Genomic DNA, 17,643 nt, shown 5'->3' with positions numbered 1-17,643 from the left:
CCTATTTGTACTTTCATTTTCCCATTTCAGGCCCTCTTCTCTTGTGGAGATGATTGGACCCATCTCTTCAATTGTCATCCCTGTCTTCAGTCTCTTCCTCTAGTCTACAAATTGCTGCCACAGTGATTTCCCTAAAAACGCAAATCCTAGCCCTTCACTGTCCTGCTCAGAAAGCTTCCCTCTTGCCTGCTGTGTCAAGTTCAAACATCAGAGTTTGGCAGGGATTTCTAACCAAGTTCAAGTTCATGTTGCCAGTCTCACCTCCAGGCTGCTCCCACGTCACTGACTTGAATTCTTAATGCTGAGGCTGCCCACTTTCTCAGAATGCATATCCTTCCCTGTCATCTGACTACTATTAAGCTGCTTTGTCTTCTGTGAATACCTTTTCCCACCTTGTCCACCTAAGGAATTTTCCATCTGTTATTTAAATCAGATGTCATCTGCTCTCTGTGTTGTATTCTTTAAGCCCCCTTTATGTAGTTTCCTAATCTCAGCCTTATGTTGTGTTTGTACACGCACATGCCTCTGTATCACTTATCAAATTGAGTTACTGTTGGTAACATGTTTGTGTCTCTCCTCTGTTCAGCTATGATATTTGAAAATTCATAGGACCACGTTTTCTCAATCTTTGTATTCTTGATGCCTAGCAGAGAGCCCTTTTATTGGATATGTTGTAGGATTCCCAATAAAATGTATGTGGGCTAAAGGAATGATTCATAAAAAAATTAAAATAAACAACTAAAAAATAGCAACAGTAAGAACACTGATCTATGTTTTAAAAATACATCTTTATCTTTAAAAGAATCTTTAAAGAATACAGAGCCGAAGGGACCTCAGAGGTTAGTTCACTTTAGGATAATCCTCCCATCTAAAAGACCCAAGAAGGTCCCACAATCCAGAGGAAAATAGAGGCCGAGCTAGGATAAAAGCCTAGGATTCCAAGATGCATCCAAAATACGATGCCACAATACAACATATTGTTGGTGGCTATTAAATCAGGACAACAACAAAAAAGAGCAAAACTGTTATTCTGCTTTCTTAATTTTGCAATAAAACTTTGTAAATACAATTATTTCAAATACTTTTCTTTAGACTACATTCCTAAAAATAATGATATACACTAAGCAAATTCACTCCAAAAATATTTCACCAACAGCCACTCTCACCAAGCATATATGGAAAAATCAGTATAATTACCTTTTAATAATTACTATCATAACTTTTTAAGTCTTTGTAAATTCAGTAGGAGGAAAACAGTCTTTCACTGTTGATTAAATGGACTGTCTTTGTGAGGCTTAACATGTTTTTCACATTTTTATTAACATTTACAAATTTTGCCAATTGATCTCTTGGAGATATCATAATTTGTATCAATTTAGCTGGCTTTTTAAAATATTTAGATATTATCCTTTGACACAACAACCCAAATGTATCTCCTACTTTATCTTCCATTTAAAACTGTGCTTATGGCAATTTTTAATATTCAAAAGTGTTACATTTTACTAAATCAAATGGGTCTGTGTTCTCACTGTAATTCCTTTGACTGATTTTAAGCTTCTCCATTCAAATCTGAATTGTCTTATATCTTCTGTACTGTCTTCCTTTGTTCTTTTGCTTCTCCTTTTCACCCTACTCTGAAATAAATTCCAAATGGATAATACTCTCTTATATGGAGAAATCATAATCAAAATCATAATTGATTTTACTGTAAATTGATAATCAATAAAATGTCCTTTCCCACTGAGTTCTAACTCACCTTTATCTCATCATAAGTTCATACGTATGTACGTACATATACCTGGATAAACTGCTTTATCTATTTATCCATTTATCATTATTATATGCTTCTGGCTATTTATATCTGGTTCCATTTATCATATGTCTAGCCTGGTACTAACTCTATACTGGATTGCTTATTGTAACTTAACATTATGCTTAAATATTAAATGGTTGGTAGGATTAATTTTTTTCTTCAAAATCATTTTAGCTATTTTTACTCATTTTTTCTCACAGCTAAAATGTAAAATATTATTTCAAAGTCTAGAAAATAATCCTTTGTCATTTTGGTTGGAATTATACAACGCCTGAATACAGACTTATTCAGAAAAGATTAACATTTTCCCTATATATAGTTTTTCTGTCTACAAACAAGCAATATCTCTCAGTAAAATTGTCTTCATATAAGTCTTTCCTTTTTTGGGGGTTCACTTTATTCCAAGACATTTTAAATATTTTTTGCAAAGAAAACAGTTTCATTTCCCATATATTAGTCAATGATTTCTTACTAGTATGTATGAAAGTTCTTAATGTTTTAATATTAATTTTCTGTTTCATCATCTTCCTGAAGTAAGTACATCTAATATGTTTTTCAATTTATTGTCTTGAGATCAAATCATTTAAAAATAATCATAATAGTACTTCTCCGTTTCTAGGAGTAGTCTCTGTAATTTCTGTTTCATGCTTTAACACATTGGTTAAATCTTGTAGAATATTAATAATAGTGCTAATAGGACTAATCCATCTCTGTAAGAGGAATAACTATAAATATATAATTGATTATAGGCTGAGAGCTGTGCTTTATCATGTTAAACATTTATTCCATTTCCAGTTTGTTTATTTATGTTTTTGTACTTGTAACAGAAATGAGAATTGTATTTTAATCCAATGGCTTTACAGAATCTTATATTTATCATTGTCTTATTTGACCTATTAGTGTGTTTGTAGTACATTTCTTAATATTAAGTGATACTCCTTTCCCATAGCTTAAAGGTATTTTACACAAGGAAATCTGCTTCAAAATCAGACTACAGTATTCAGAGACTCTCACAATTGTATATTTGGAAAATTTGCAGTAAGTCCCTAAAATCAACAAGGTTTCTAAAGAAAAGAAAGTGCTGATAAATTCCATCTCTATGTCAGCCTCTGTGATCAGGAAAGTGTTTACATATGTTCCTTAGAATACTGAGCATTGAAACGGTTAGACCACTATCTCAGTGTGAGTTTAGACAAACTGCTTCATTCAGGGAATTCAGTCACAACATGAAGGTTTGCATTAAGTAATTCCAAAACTGATTCCTCTCTCAGATTCTCACAGATTCTATGTGATTCTTAACTGTGTCTTCGCTAGCCCAACCAAAGCTCACTCACCAAGAGAAGCAAAGGGATTCAGAGACCACAGCATCACCCTTCGCCGGTTTTCACCTCTCTTCTCACTTTAAACTGTCCCCCTAAGTCACTTATAGAGACTTCCTAAATGTCCCTTTCAGCCACAGGGAGCATCCAGGACAACTCATTTTGTACTGCTTGCTTCTTGTCACTGATGATTTGGAACAAGTCTGACGTCCAACCTAAGTTCCACTAATAAGATCCAAGTTTCTGAAGAAGTTAGAATTGGGACTTAAAAATATATATGTTAATCTCGGCATGTGTCCTAAATAAAGAGTAGCTAAATTCTAGAAATGTAGATGGCTTTCGGCTCCCTACCCTGAGGACTTAGAAAACCAATATAAGGAGAATCAAACAAAGCAGACAGACAGATGTTTGGATTTCTGGAAGTTTTAGTACTTATAGCCAGTTCTTTCCTTAGACCCCTCTACATTCTGCCACGGGGTTTCTTGACACACCCTCATAAATTCTTCCTTTTAGCTTAAGCAAGCTTCAGTTGGTTTCTGTTACCTACAAAGAACCCTAATTAGTATGCTGCTGTGCCTACCCTGCTCAACTACAGAGAAGTAAGGAGATATCTCTTGAATTCTATGCAACACGTTTTCTTTATGATGAATAAGGTTCTCATGGCAACAGGAAAATCTCTGATTCTATACATGATGTACAGGATTAATATTTTATTGCCTATAGACCAGAGCAGAGTAAGGAATTGACATTGCTGCTTAAGTACCCGAAAAATCTGAACTCCTCTTCTTTATTTTATGTGTTTCTTCTGATAAATCTTGGCACTTAAAAAATTTATGGAAATAGCATTTTGTTCAAATGGTAGCAATAAAAGCAATCCTAAAAGGCAGGTCTTTGTTTCCCTCTGGCTCCCCAAGTAAAGTTTTGTTAAATAACATTGCTTATTAGGCTGTCAAAGTCTTGTATGATACTTTTCTCTTAGAAATAATTTCTAAGAAAATTCATTCTCTCCTGAAAAATAGGTAGGCTTGCTTCTGTCATGTAATGAAACTTATCTATTCCACTGAATGTCCCTTTGCATTTTGGCTGTTTGGGAGGCTCAGAACTTAACGTAGTCCTTCATTCCGGTGACCAAATTTGTTTCTTCTTCCTTCAATAGTTTAGATGCCGCGCTTCTATTTGAATAGCCCTATGCGTCTTTTTATCAGAAACAGGCAAGGTATCAATAATGAATGAATGCTAATAGATAAGCCAATAATGAAATTTTAAAAATTGATAAACATACTGAAAGTCACTGCAAATCAAATGATATATTTCATGATCATTTGGTTACACTCAAGTCTTTTACCCTATTATTATTATTATTACCAGCTATTGGAACACAGGCAAGTTTCAAGCCATTAGCAAAACACAGTTCCAAGGAGCTCAGAGAGTCTCTTTTAGGTTCATACACTAAAATTCATGTATGTTACATGATTCTCGTCTGGAGTACACTCTTGTATCAGACACAGCTCTGTTATGTTTCAGCAGGTTCCTATTGCTTTCAAGATTAAGGATAAATCTTAAGGATGACTTGTGAGACCTCTCATGGCCCATCTGGTCCGGTCTACTGCTTTACCCTTATCTCTGACACTCATCTCCAGATCTCAGCTGTCCCTAACGCCCTAGTAGAGGGGCATGTTTCCCTCTTATAAACTCTTAGTCCAGCACAACTCTTCCTTTAGTGCTCACTGCAGATTATGTAATTATACCTTTGTGTGCTTATTTGATTACTAAGTTCCCCAAGAAACTCTATCTCTCATGTCTTGTTTTGACTGTTTTTACCTGTAGTGTATCTTTAGCATCTATCATGATGCTTAACACATTCTATGTACCCAATAAATATCTCTTGACTAAATTTATGAAGTTTTATGTCTGTTTCTGTGTCCATAGTGGATTGAAAGAAGCAAATTATGGAAGGGACCAGTTCCTAGAACTACTACAACAATAGCAGTCTGATGATGTAGAAGGGGAAAAAACTATAAAAGGTGGACAGAAGAGCTCAGAAATTATTGGAGTCTAGAGGCAAATTGTCTTAATAATCTTTAAACATCAAGACATTTTAATAGTCTTTAATAGCATCATTATTTTACAATATGGTATAATCATTAAAGTCATCAAGGAAGGGTTAGGTTTTTATCTATGGTTAAGATAGGAGAAATATAGTAATTCACCTTTAAAATAGTTGAATCCAATGTGTCTTTAAAAGATTTCCCTGTCTTCTAGAGAACAGCTTCAGTTATGGAAAAAATATATTCATTTGCATTCCTCATCGCACCTCTTAGCAATCTGGATAAGTAAAGTGTTCCCCACCTCACATTAGGATAAATAGCCCCCTCTTTTGTAACACTCCTCTTTTGCTCCATTTAATAATTATAAGAAAATTATTTTCAAATTCCCCTTTCTATTTATATTCTTAACAAAAGGCTCAATGTTATGTAATGTGTCACCAAATTCTGCTGAAAAAGAGGATGCTTTGTGTTGAATGTAAACCAAATTGTGTCTCATGTTGCCTGAACAAAGCAAAAGAAGAAGTTTCCACTTGAATTCTAAATTGAAGATGACCTTGTGCTTTTTTGAGAAAGGCTGGCAGCTGAGGTCACTGGAGTGTATTATGATGGACAGTGCAGTGCTGCGCGTGGCTCGGAGGCTTGTCCACTGTGTGGATTACAGCCAAACAGAAAGAATTAGACAGCTCAGAGCATTCTGTCATTTCAGTTGAAATAATGGTCAAAGTCATGGGCAACAACCATTACAACTTTCATGAAAGAATAGCATTCAATAGTTCCATCACTTGAGACAGGCAGTTTGGCTATTCTCTGCTGAACACTATGAATCCAGCATATTCTGTATCAATTTCTTGTGACACTTACAGAAGCAGCCTTTCTGCTTCTGCAGTAGCCAAGTCCCATCTATGCTGCCCTGTGTGTAGTTCTATCTTACACGACGCAGCTCGTTGCTTCAAATTGACCAAATCATTGAAAGAAATACAAGGAAAAAGAAGACGCAGAAGCTTAACACAGCACTCTTAGAATGTAAATATATAGCAGTTTCAATTCACCCCCACTTCCTCACATCATCTCACTGTTTAACATGTTTAAATCGGGTTCACAACAAAATGTCTGCAATTCCTTCTCTAATAATGGCATGAACAAAACATTTTCAAAGAAATCTAATCTGTTGTCAGTGGTGCCAAATGAGCCTCCTAAGTTATTTCTGAAATAGTGATATTTTGATTGATAGAGGCTTATTTTTAACTTCTGCCTCTTCCAGGAGCAGCTTAATGGTAGCACAAAAAAAAAATATGTTTGAGATTTAAAAGCAGGTGGAAAAACTCACACTTCTGATTAAAAGGGGAACTGCTTCTAATCCTGTGCTTTCTACTCTGCTTGAGTAGATTCTATATATAGGGAGAAAAAGAAGAAAAAACAATAAAAACACCCTGTCACTTCTGAAGTATGTAGATACCAAAAAAAAAAAAAAAGTTTTGACTTACCATTGAAATTCACAGCTCGAATATAACCGAGAAGTTCTTTCCCATCAATGGTACTCATTCGTGGGCAAAGGCCAATGTATCCAGGGCAGAGATCTTTGTGCATATTGTGCAGAGCATAAGCCATGGAATACACGGCATCAATCACAAACTGGACCTTTCCTTCTTGTTCATAAGATGAATCCCGTGCAATTCGCTCCAGCCCTGCAAAATAAAAAGCCAAAGCATCAGCTGGGGTTAGATTCCACTACGAGATGGCACGAGGGCTGTTTTCATCACTTGAGGCACACATAATGCAACAGAAATATTTGATTGTACTCCTGATTATCTTAGTCCTATCCTTACTAAGCCAGGTTTTTAAACTGGGTATTAAATTTTTTTATTTGGAAAGAACAGAAACTATTTCATTAGCAACCAAAATATATAAAATAAATAAGAGATGTAGAGTTTCATTATCTTTCTTTCCACCTTATTGAGTCCTATTATACCGTACGTTCTAGTAATTACCTAGCAGTTTGGTAGTGACTTGAACTTTTAAGTAAAATGTGCAGACTGTTGTTCTTTCATCCACTTCAGCTCCCAGAGCATCGTTTAATTAGTGGCCCATAGTGAGATCTCTCCACCCCACTCCCGCCCCAGGTCTGTTCTTGTTTTGAATGTGTTCAGTTTGGGAGCTTTTTTTGTAACTACTAAATCACAATATTTCCTTAAGTGAAACTGCTTATCTTTAGAAGAATCATTCAATTAATTTTCCTCTTGAACTCAACTTTTTATTTGTTTTTATTTTTAAATTTTTTCAGTTTATTGATATATAATTGACATATAACATTGTGTAAGTTTAAGAAATACAATGTGATAACTTAATGTACATATATATTGTGAAATGATTACCAAAATAAGGTTAGATAACACGTCCACCTCACATAGTTGCCTTTTTTCCTTGTGCTGAGAACTTTTAAGATCTAATCTCTTGAAAACTTTCAAGTATACAATACTGTATTATTAACTATAGTCACCTTGCTGTACGTTAGATAAAAGATATAGAGCTCTTGAAAGGAATTCTATTCAGAATAACTGTACCTGTTTTTAGGTATATTTGAGGATAAGAACTGGCATTGGAGATTACCTTTAGCTTGGTGTTTTATCATTTAATATGCAACAGAAGCATACAATGAAAAATGGAAGATAAACTTGATGTTAAAATCAGATGATGTAGAATTAGTTATAATACAACATCCTTGTTTTGAAGATAAGGAGACAGACTGCGGAGGCGAAATTCCCCTTAGGACACATAGAGCAGATACAGGAACCATTCCCAGGTCTCAGATTCAAAATCCAATATTCTCTCAATCCCCAAGGAAATGTGGTAGATGGCAAGAATGTTGGGCACTCAAGAAAAAAACTATAGAAAGGACACTGAGCGCTCATTAAAGGGACAAAAAGGGATCTCCCGTCACTTCCACATCCCCCTAAACCTTATACATCCAGTAATACTTGGAGAGATCAAAAGCAAGCACTTTAAATTTTCCCATAAATGTCAGTTAGTGAACTTTGATAATCAGTCTTTACGTTCAACAAATACTCCTTTCTTCACACTAAAGCATATTTCCTCTAAATTTAGACAGATGAAGTAAATTTTTTTTTTAATATTTGGGTTTTTACACTGATGAAACCAGTGACTTTCTTCTAGACAGATGTAGTGGTCAACTCATTCATTTTTATTCATACAATCATTGAACAAGGTTTCCTCTGGTCTCGATCACTTGTTACACTCAGGTCCTTTCAATGCTGTGGGTCATTGCTCTTCCCCCTGAAGTCTGTCATGATGCTGAATTCGGCTCCTCCCTTTCTACATGCCTTTTCAGACTTTCTGATGGCTCAACTTTCCATTCCCCAAGATTGAGTCCTCTTTTTTCCCTCCAATCTCAGAATCCATTCATTCTAAATGCATCCAACTCTTACTACTTCTATGGTCTAGAAATAGAAAGTGAAATCCAAAATGTTGGTTACAGAATCCAAAACATTAGATCGACTCACAGTAATCAATTTAATTCACTGTGGAATCTAGCTTCCTGGAAAATTAGTATGCTAGAACTTTCCTGTCACCTAACTTCCAGCCCACATGTTCAATTGCCTACAACATTTCTATAAAGTTTGCCTCCGTATCAAACTCATCAGATCCAAAACCAGGCTATCATTGTAGGAAATTATATTATGATTTTCCTAAAACTTCCTACTGAGGAAGTTTTGCAGGTTTGGGAGCAATAGGAGAGAGGGCAGATCTAACAAAGAGCCTCTTCAAGGTGCCAAAAGGTACATTGTCTCCTTCAACCTGCCTTCACTGCATGATCTAAGCTAAGATTAGTGTTGCTGTGGAGGTTCTGTCCTCTCCCTGTCTCTGTGGGGCACCTCGTCTCCTAGGTCCTAGGATAATACCGCTTATGTCCAGAATATCGTCAAGTGACCTGGGAACATAGCCCTTTCAGCTTCTAAAATTCCTCTCCCACAGTTTTAACCATGAAATAAGCAATTTATGAATAAATATTGAAGAATGATCATAGCAACCACAAAGATTCAGTTATTTCTTTAAAGACCTGATCTGGTGACAAGTCACTTGTTGTTCCGGGACCGAGTAGTTTCTCAGGACGTAGGATCAAAACCTGGACAGTCCTGGGCAGACCAGCATGGCTGCTTATGAAGAAAGAGGCACGTGACGAGGGAAATTTAGTAATATGGGACTGAAATAGGGTAGATCCCTAGGTCTGTAAAGAGACCTTGTGTTTCATTGATTTCCCATCATTAAACTTGATGATTGACAGTGAAGACAAGGCATCCCAGAGCAGGTGCCCCCATCTTGGTTATCTTCTTACGTGTAGATTCCTCAGCGCCACTCCAGACTTACTGAATCAGAATCTCCCAACTTGAGGGCATGAATAATTTGTAATTTCAGATCACAGGTGTCTAACTGTTGGGCTGCTATGATAAATTATCATGGACTGAGTGGCTTGTAAACAAGAGGAATTTTATTTCTCACAGCTCTGAGCCTGCAAGTCCTGGCTCAGGATGCCAGCCTGGCTGGGTTCTGATGAAGGCTCTCTTCTGGCATTTCAGGCGGCCGTTTACTTATGGCAGAGAGCAGAGAGGAAGCAAGCTCTCCCGTGACTCTTCGAAGGGCACTAATGCCATTCACGAGGGCTCTACCCTCATGACGGTATCTAATTCTAATCACCTCCCAAAGGTCCGCCTCCAAATACCATCACATTAGGGGATAGGGTTTCAACACAAGAATTTGGGGGAACACAGTCTGTCTATAGCACTCACATTCCAGGTTATGAAGTTTGCATTGCTGCTCGGTAAACCTCTCCGCTGCACGCACGCATGCACGCACGCAAGCGCTGGCATCTTTTATGTGAGCATTACTATTTATTTATCTGATTTTGTTTTCTTTTATGAATTTTAAAGAAAAAAAGATTTCTATGTCTACATTACTACAGGGTAAACTGTGGTGAGCAGGCACTAAATTGGCAGAAAATGCCAAAGGCAAAATTGGTTCAAAGAAAGTAATGACAATGAGAACATTAAGGAATTTGGAAATTTTCCACAATCCACGTGATATATGGAAGAGCTAGCTGTGTATGAATATTTTATATTTTAAAATTTGCTCTGCACCCAGATGTTCTGGACTTAATACATTAGAATTTTATTTTAATGCTACTGCAACCTCCTATCAATCTATAAAGCTATTTCTGAGCATTCAATAATTGAGATAAAGTTATATACAACACTTTCCTAATATATTTTAATATAGATACCCCAACTGAATAGACATACTCTTCCTTGGATTTCCCCCCTCCAATATTTTTCAACTTCATATATAATGAGTTTATATTACTTCTCAAAGACCACAGCATCTCAGTAAAGGAAAACATCTAAATTTTCACTAGTCAAACTATTTATTTCCTTGACTAGTTATAAACTCCAATTAGCTTGAGTGAAGATTAAATACATCCAACTTTGCTTTTTTTTTTTCTTTTAAAGTAAACATTCAGAAGGTTGTCTAGGGGCTGTTGCCACATGACTCAATGAGACTTTTTCAGAAATCAATGTATGAACGTAGTGTTAAACAGAAAGACTGAACATGGTTACCATTTCTAAATTTAAAAAGAAATCACCTGATTTCTTTTCTGACTGTTTAGATAATGTGTTTTTCTATTCCCTAACACTTCAAGCTCACAACCCTTCAGATTTTACAGGAGCCAGAGTTTGCCCCCTACTTCCTGTATTTGCTTCTGTCTTTCATCTAAAAGTGGAATTGGGGAAGCTGACAGTGACTCCTCAACTTAATTGGCTGTTAAATTTCATTATGCTATAGTTTCTAAAGTTAGCATTAATGTGTTGTTATAAAGTGCTAAATATTGTCAAAGGCTGTATGCCAGCTATCCATTTAAAACACTGATGGTAAAGTTGTGATGTGTTTTAGTGTACAGCTTAAAATTAACAACATATAGCAAAGTGTTTGTGTGATGGGAGATGAAGTCAGCCTTATAAAATGTATAGCAAGATTGTTTTATGTTTTCATTAATGAAATCTAAAACTCTGACAGTATCTCACATCCTTGGAACACAAGGTAAATTCTTATTGGTCCAGGAATACCACATGGGCCTCCGTTAAGGTTTTTTGCACATCAAAGTGCATCCTTTTGAGTTTTGTTCCCTCTTAGGAAAAAGGCAGATCTGCTCAAGTTTGCAAAGTGCTATATACCTTATAATGTGAGTTCCTGAGATGAGCCTGACATGAATTTTAAATTTGTTGACTGACACATAGTTGTTGAGCTTTGCTTTCTAAGAATTTCTCAGGAGACAGTTTAGTTTTACAAACTGAGATGTTAGGGTCTATTTTCCTTTTCCTGGAATTATTATACAGCTCTTAATGTTAATGTAGTAGTGATCTAGCAAACAGTTGGTCAATTCAGTGGAAATAAAAATGTAAGTCATATTAGTCCTTTCATTCCCAAAAAAGCAAACATCCGATTGGTTGAATTTTTTTTACTACAGTCTTAGCATGTATTAGAAATAATTCCACACTAAATTTGTAGGTTAAGAAGCATTTCTTTATTTAGCTCCTCTCTGACTTTTTCTTAAGTATGCAGCAACTATTTAAAATAATTAAATCATTTTCTTGTAGTTGCTGTGGGGAGGAAGAAGAATTGGCGAGCTGATATGAATAAACACATTTATGCATATAGAACCAAATTTAAGATTTATTCTGAATTCCGCAAGAACCCCTTTTGCTCCACTACTTGGTACAGCAGAGATGAGACTGTCACACTCTGTGTCATGCTTTCCCAAGACTGCACACCTATGTAGTAACTGCAAAGTAGGCAACTCTTAACCCAGGGAGAGTCATGCCAAGAACTGCATTGCACCCTAAAAAGTAATCGCTTTCAAGTGAGCAAACACACGTCAACTTATGGTGAATTTAAACTGTTTGGGTTTCGAGGACACTATAGGAGAAGGATGGGAAAGAAACATTAACACGTTCAACTACACAGAAATATCGACTAAGATACACAAAGAAAATACATGCACCTCCCGAGCCACAGAGGGATGAAGACATGCACCTGCAGTAAGGCAGAAAGACAAACTGACTAAGAGGCAGCTGGCAGAGGAGAAAGAGGACTGCCTAGTCAGGCAGAGCTGGTTGCAAGTCCCAGCTGCTCAACTCAAAAGGCCTGGGACACTTTCTTGAGCCTCAGTAACTAAGCCTGGGCCTTCAACTGGGAAAGTTGCCCACAGGGACCTCCATGATGGAGTCCCCATCACTCCAGCCTCATCTGCTGGTAGCACCCCTACTTCTCTCTGCTCCACCATCAGGTCCTCGAATATAACCTGAGATCCTCAAACCACAAGACTTCACTTAGATGTTCACTCTGTAACTTTCTTCACACCTTCACAGATGTCTCCTTCTCAGCCTCCAAGCTTCAGGTAAGATGCCAACTCAAGTTAGGCTGCAGTAGTGATATTGAATAATGGGTTTTTTTTTTTTTTTCAATTTAGCAGCTCAGATCAGATCAAAGAGCATCTTAAATGCTAGGTTTAAATACTGAATATTGTTCAATTGGAAACGGAGAACCAAGACTGGAATTTGAAATTATTTCTGGGAGTGATGTGTAAAGCAAATTGAAACAAACATAAGTTGAAGGTAGAGATCCAAGTTGGGAGGCAGGGCAGAAATAGGCTGAAACAGTAAAGAAGAAAAAGAATGAGAGAAAATATATTTCAGATGTCAAACTGATGGTATTTGGACATGTGATTTAATATGAAAGTAAGAGTTGGAGGCAGCCAACATCTAAAGGGTTTTGAGGCTAGGTAGTAGAATATTGGCCCCATTGACAGAATTTGGAAGATCAAATGAACAATAAGTTTCCAATTATGACAGTTAAAAGGACTGATTTTTAAGATTCTGTAGTGTTGATTACATCCTTTAATATATTCTGGACTTTATATAAAGATGTTGAATTTCTTACAGAATAAAGGTCCAGATGTTTAGAGTAATCATGCAATAGTGATACGGTTGATCATTTACTTGTAACACTGCAATGATTTATGCTGCCTTGGAGTGAAGCACCTTATGCTGTGCTGCCTAAAGAACAATGGCTTAAGAAGTCAAAGACTTGTGTTCTAGTTATAACAGTGACCAAATGACTTTGTGTCCTTGGTCAAGTCATGATCCCTCTGGTATTTATTGACTTCTCAGTAGAAACTGGAGGAGTAAACAAGATGATCAATCTGGGTCTCTCAGTTCTAAAATTCTGGATTCTAGGGCATGTTCCCTTATTCCTGTTTCCTTCTTACACTTTCTAAGATGACTTGAAGATTGTATTAGGGTATGACTGAAAAATACCACTCAAGTCAAGTCTCCAAAACAGTCTGGAGCACCCAGTAACTGGGCAACCATGGAGACCTGGAATTCTGCACTAACAAAAAATAAAATACTGAATTTCAGCCTGGATGTTTCTTCCTGCATGCTCAGACTGATTAACTGAGTATTGGGCTGCACGCCCAGGCCTACAAGCCCTGTAGTTGCCCAGTCCTGAGACTGAAGAAAGAGTCCAGAAATAGCAACAGAGACATTGATGGTTTATTGGACAGTGGATCTTAAGCAAAATGTCCTAGAGTTACTTTCCACCATTTACAGCAGTCAGGACATGGCCGCAATGTTTCCTACTTGGGGGAGAAGGAAGCTACCATTTACAGGGGGGATTGACATCAGGTTGGTTCATCATTTACCAGGGAAACCAGCAGATGGGGTTGGGGGCAAGCACGCAGGCAGTTACTAATTAAGCCCCATAATTATGAGGATTGGATAGTCATGGAGTGAAGAAGGAACTGGTAGAGCAGGGGATGTACAGAGAGCAAGAGAACAGCTACCTTGAATGGCCTGACCAGCCACCGAGTCCCTACATTGTCATTATTCTTAGACTTGAGCTATGTATGGAATCTGGTTCCTCACAAAGCAGAAAAGTTTCCAGTCGTCTTTTGATTTAGATCTGTCAACTGAAAAAACATCCACAACCTTAAAGTTGAGAGTTATGTTTTATTTGGTAGAATTTCTGAGGACTTGAGCCCAGGAGGTAGCCTCTCAGATCTCTCTGAGGGACTGCTCCAAAGAGGCAAGGGAGGAGCCAGAATATATAGGAGTTTTGGCAACAGATGCCAGGGAGTCAGAACATAAAAAGATTATTGTTAATAAAAGAAAACCAGATATCTCAAGATAAGGAATTTAGCACTTTTCTATGTATGGAAAGGAGCAACAGTCTGGGCTCACTGAAATCATTCCTTTGATATGCACCTAGCTATCTAGGGCCAGTGTCTTGTTCTTTCCTATCCTGAGTTCCCTCAGGGAGCACTGTTGAGGGGCAGCAGAGGCCTGGTTGCCTACTTTTCTCCATCCTGAGTTCCCTCCACTGTCTGGGGAGGCAGTAGTGGCTGATGACTTGATGGCCGTAACATCCTTTGTTTACTGATATGGCAGGCAACATTTTTCATTTACAGATCCAATGGTTAAAGGAATCAATTATGGAAAATCAATTATGGAAACGTGAAAGGGAAGTGGGGAGGGCACAAATAACTTAAATGGGCAGGACTCTTAGCAGATATCTTTTCTTTGATTCTAAATTATTATCACTCCTTTTTTTATAGATAAAGGAACTAAGACTCAAAAAGTTGAGTAATTTACCCAAGAGCACATAGCTACAGCAGTAAATGGTAAAATCAGGTTTGACCCACCACCTCTGCCATTTACTACTTAACTTTCTCCTCTTCTGTGAAAGTTTCTTTGATTCTCCCAAATCAGGCTTAACTTTCACTTCTCTGAACTCTTGTTTAATGTTCAGAATTGGACCCATGATTGGCTTGTTTCCTAAGTTAAGTAGTAAGTAGAAATTGTGTGTGTGTGAGTTTGTGTGTCTGCGTCTGTGTTTGTGTGTGCGTGTGAATCTCTAAAGAGCATAATGAAGCAGGAATTAACAATATTGTAAAATAATATATATACTCTTACAGAACTACTAACAAATGACAATATCTATTTTGAAGTGTACTGAAAAGGGGAAAGACATTTCTATAACATTTTAAGCATTTTTCTGAACTACCAAAAAAAGTATAGTTTTATTTGTGAATTTCAACCATACATCTAAGATAAAATTGAAATAAAATGGCTGGAATTCATAAGCAAGATGATTGGATATTTGTGATGAAAGCCAAAACTATTAAGGCTTATAAATTGGTATTTCTAAAAATTAGAAGAGCATTTTCACTTTGGAGAGTAAGAGTGTATTTGTGTGTATGTATTTATGTCTAGAGGATTTCTCTAGGAACATAACACCAAGCTCAAAAGAGAATTCCGCACATAAGGTCCTGCTTTACAGATTCTACAGTAGGCTTCACCGAGGACCTGTATAAACAGATGTATTAGACTAAGGAACTAATTTGAGCCTTGCCTTATCTATTTACAAAGGGCAGAGAAAATGAGAAGATAAGGGTTCTCTGCTGAAAATCACCTGCTCTCCATCTTCTTCTGTAATTTAAATGTGGTCCCAAGAATGGAAGACTCTCAGCTGCCTGAGGACATGTCAGGAGACACTTGTAAATCAACTAGTAACTTCTTCCCTTTGTGCCTGGCAGGAATGGAAGATGCTTCAGGCAGGTGCCAGGTGTCCCCTTCAGTGCTAAATTTTCCCATGCAAATGCCCTAGGGTTTTTTTTAAAACACTGAAGAAGCTAAGGTAAGTGGCAAATAAGATTAAGAGTGTATCTTCAGGCAAAACCACCAGTTTAAAAGAAAGACATTCAGAAGAGAAAGTTAATTCACAGATAAATCCCTAGGTCCCCAAACGAAGAAAAGGCATTTGATTAAATTCAAACAGTTGCATTTTTCTACATAATTATCTTAGATCATACACATTGGAGACAAATTTTGATTCAAAATAGTGTGTAAAACTGTTGATTAATAGCAGAGTTAACAGTTGAGTTTTTCTCTTTAAAGCATATTAAAGCTTCTCCATTGAAGAATTCAAAATTTCCTTTAATAATTTCCCCTTCAATGGGTAGAATTTCTATGCCTGGTCTCCTACGACAAAGTAAGTAATTCTTATCATTAGAAACCCTATGATATGGCTTAGGATTTACCTTTTTAAAAATGTGGGTTTTTTTTTTTTTTAGCTACAGAAACAAATCACAGTCTTTGTAGAAATGTTTGGGGGAGAAGTATAAAGAAGAAAAGAAGGAATATATAATAGCCCACCATGTTAACCACCATTTGCACATTGGTCTATTGTCTTATAGCACTCCTCCTTCCCTCTTTATTTTTAAAAATTAAGATAATTATGTGTATACTTTTTAAATATGCAATATGCACTTCACCTATAGTGAGAAATTCCTGACATTGTAAGAAAACATGGTTTTTATGATCCTTGTATTGTGATTCACTTAATGGATTCAGATTTTTGCATTTAACTCTTGATACTTAATGTGACATTTGGTCCAAAGTAAGAATCTAACTTTAGGTTTTCTAAACTGTGACCCAATTCTCCCAGACGATTGAATGAATATTTTTCCATCAATTTATATAAAGTCATTTTAAACACATAGACTCCTATATATTCTTGGAGATGTATATATATATATACATACACACACACAGAGTTTCTGTTCTAGGTCACTTTCTCTTAATACACCAATACTCCCTTTTTTATAATTATTATAATTCTGTAATAAGTTGTACCATCTGTTCATGCAAATTCGATCAGTACCTTTATTTTTTAAATTATTAATTATTTTCTCAAATAAACTTTAGAATTATTTAAAATTGTTCCAAAAATTGAAGCTCTTATTAGAATTGCATCAGTTTTTAAAATTAGTTGCAGAAGACTTGACATAGCTGCACTATTCAGTCTTCCCATCTGGGGACACAAGATCTCCAACCACTCAAATCTTCTTTTGGAATCCTCACTCAGAAAGATTTGTCACTCCCTCATTTATTTTTAAGTAACTCCTCAGTATTTTGTGTTTTCAAGCTTTATGAAATAGAATTTTTAATTTTATTTTTAAATCGGTTATTCAGGGTATAATTCATAAATTTCAATTCATCTTTAAGGCTCAACATTTTCTTCTCCCCTTATTTAAACTCTACACATCCAAGAAGGCCCGGATTACGTCCTCTCTTCTACAAAACAAAAATGCCAAAAAGCATGGGCTCTGAGATCAGACAGATGAAAATTTGAAACCATGCCTCTTGAATCTCTTATCCTTTACTCATAAAATGGAAATTTATACCTACTATTGAGCCAATTACTGTCCTTCAAAGTCCAACGACCCCCATCTCTGGGCTCTCAGATAAAGTACATTCTTTACTGGGCGTGTTTCCCCTAACAACAATTGGATCATGCGGATGGAGCCCTCATGAGTTGGATTAGTGCCCTTATG

At 36.5% G+C, this 17,643-nt stretch overlaps 1 protein-coding gene across 3 annotated transcripts in view; it reads right to left on the bottom strand.

Moving 5' to 3' along the window:
* Positions 1 to 17,643, bottom strand: part of GRM8 (glutamate metabotropic receptor 8) — a 676,464-nt gene that overhangs the window by 250,788 nt on the left and 408,033 nt on the right. For all 3 annotated transcript variants that reach the window (XM_031455300.2, XM_064487381.1, XM_064487382.1), the window contains exon 7: positions 6,665 to 6,865. In XM_031455300.2, coding sequence (XP_031311160.1) covers positions 6,665 to 6,865 — 201 coding nt within the window. The remainder of the gene's footprint in view (positions 1 to 6,664; positions 6,866 to 17,643) is intronic.

This window comes from Camelus dromedarius, chromosome 7 (genome assembly GCF_036321535.1).
Source record: "Camelus dromedarius isolate mCamDro1 chromosome 7, mCamDro1.pat, whole genome shotgun sequence".
In the NCBI taxonomy this organism is placed as follows: domain Eukaryota; kingdom Metazoa; phylum Chordata; class Mammalia; order Artiodactyla; family Camelidae; genus Camelus; species Camelus dromedarius.
Note: the sequence above shows the minus strand (reverse complement) of the source record. Positions and strands in the feature narration are given on the sequence as shown.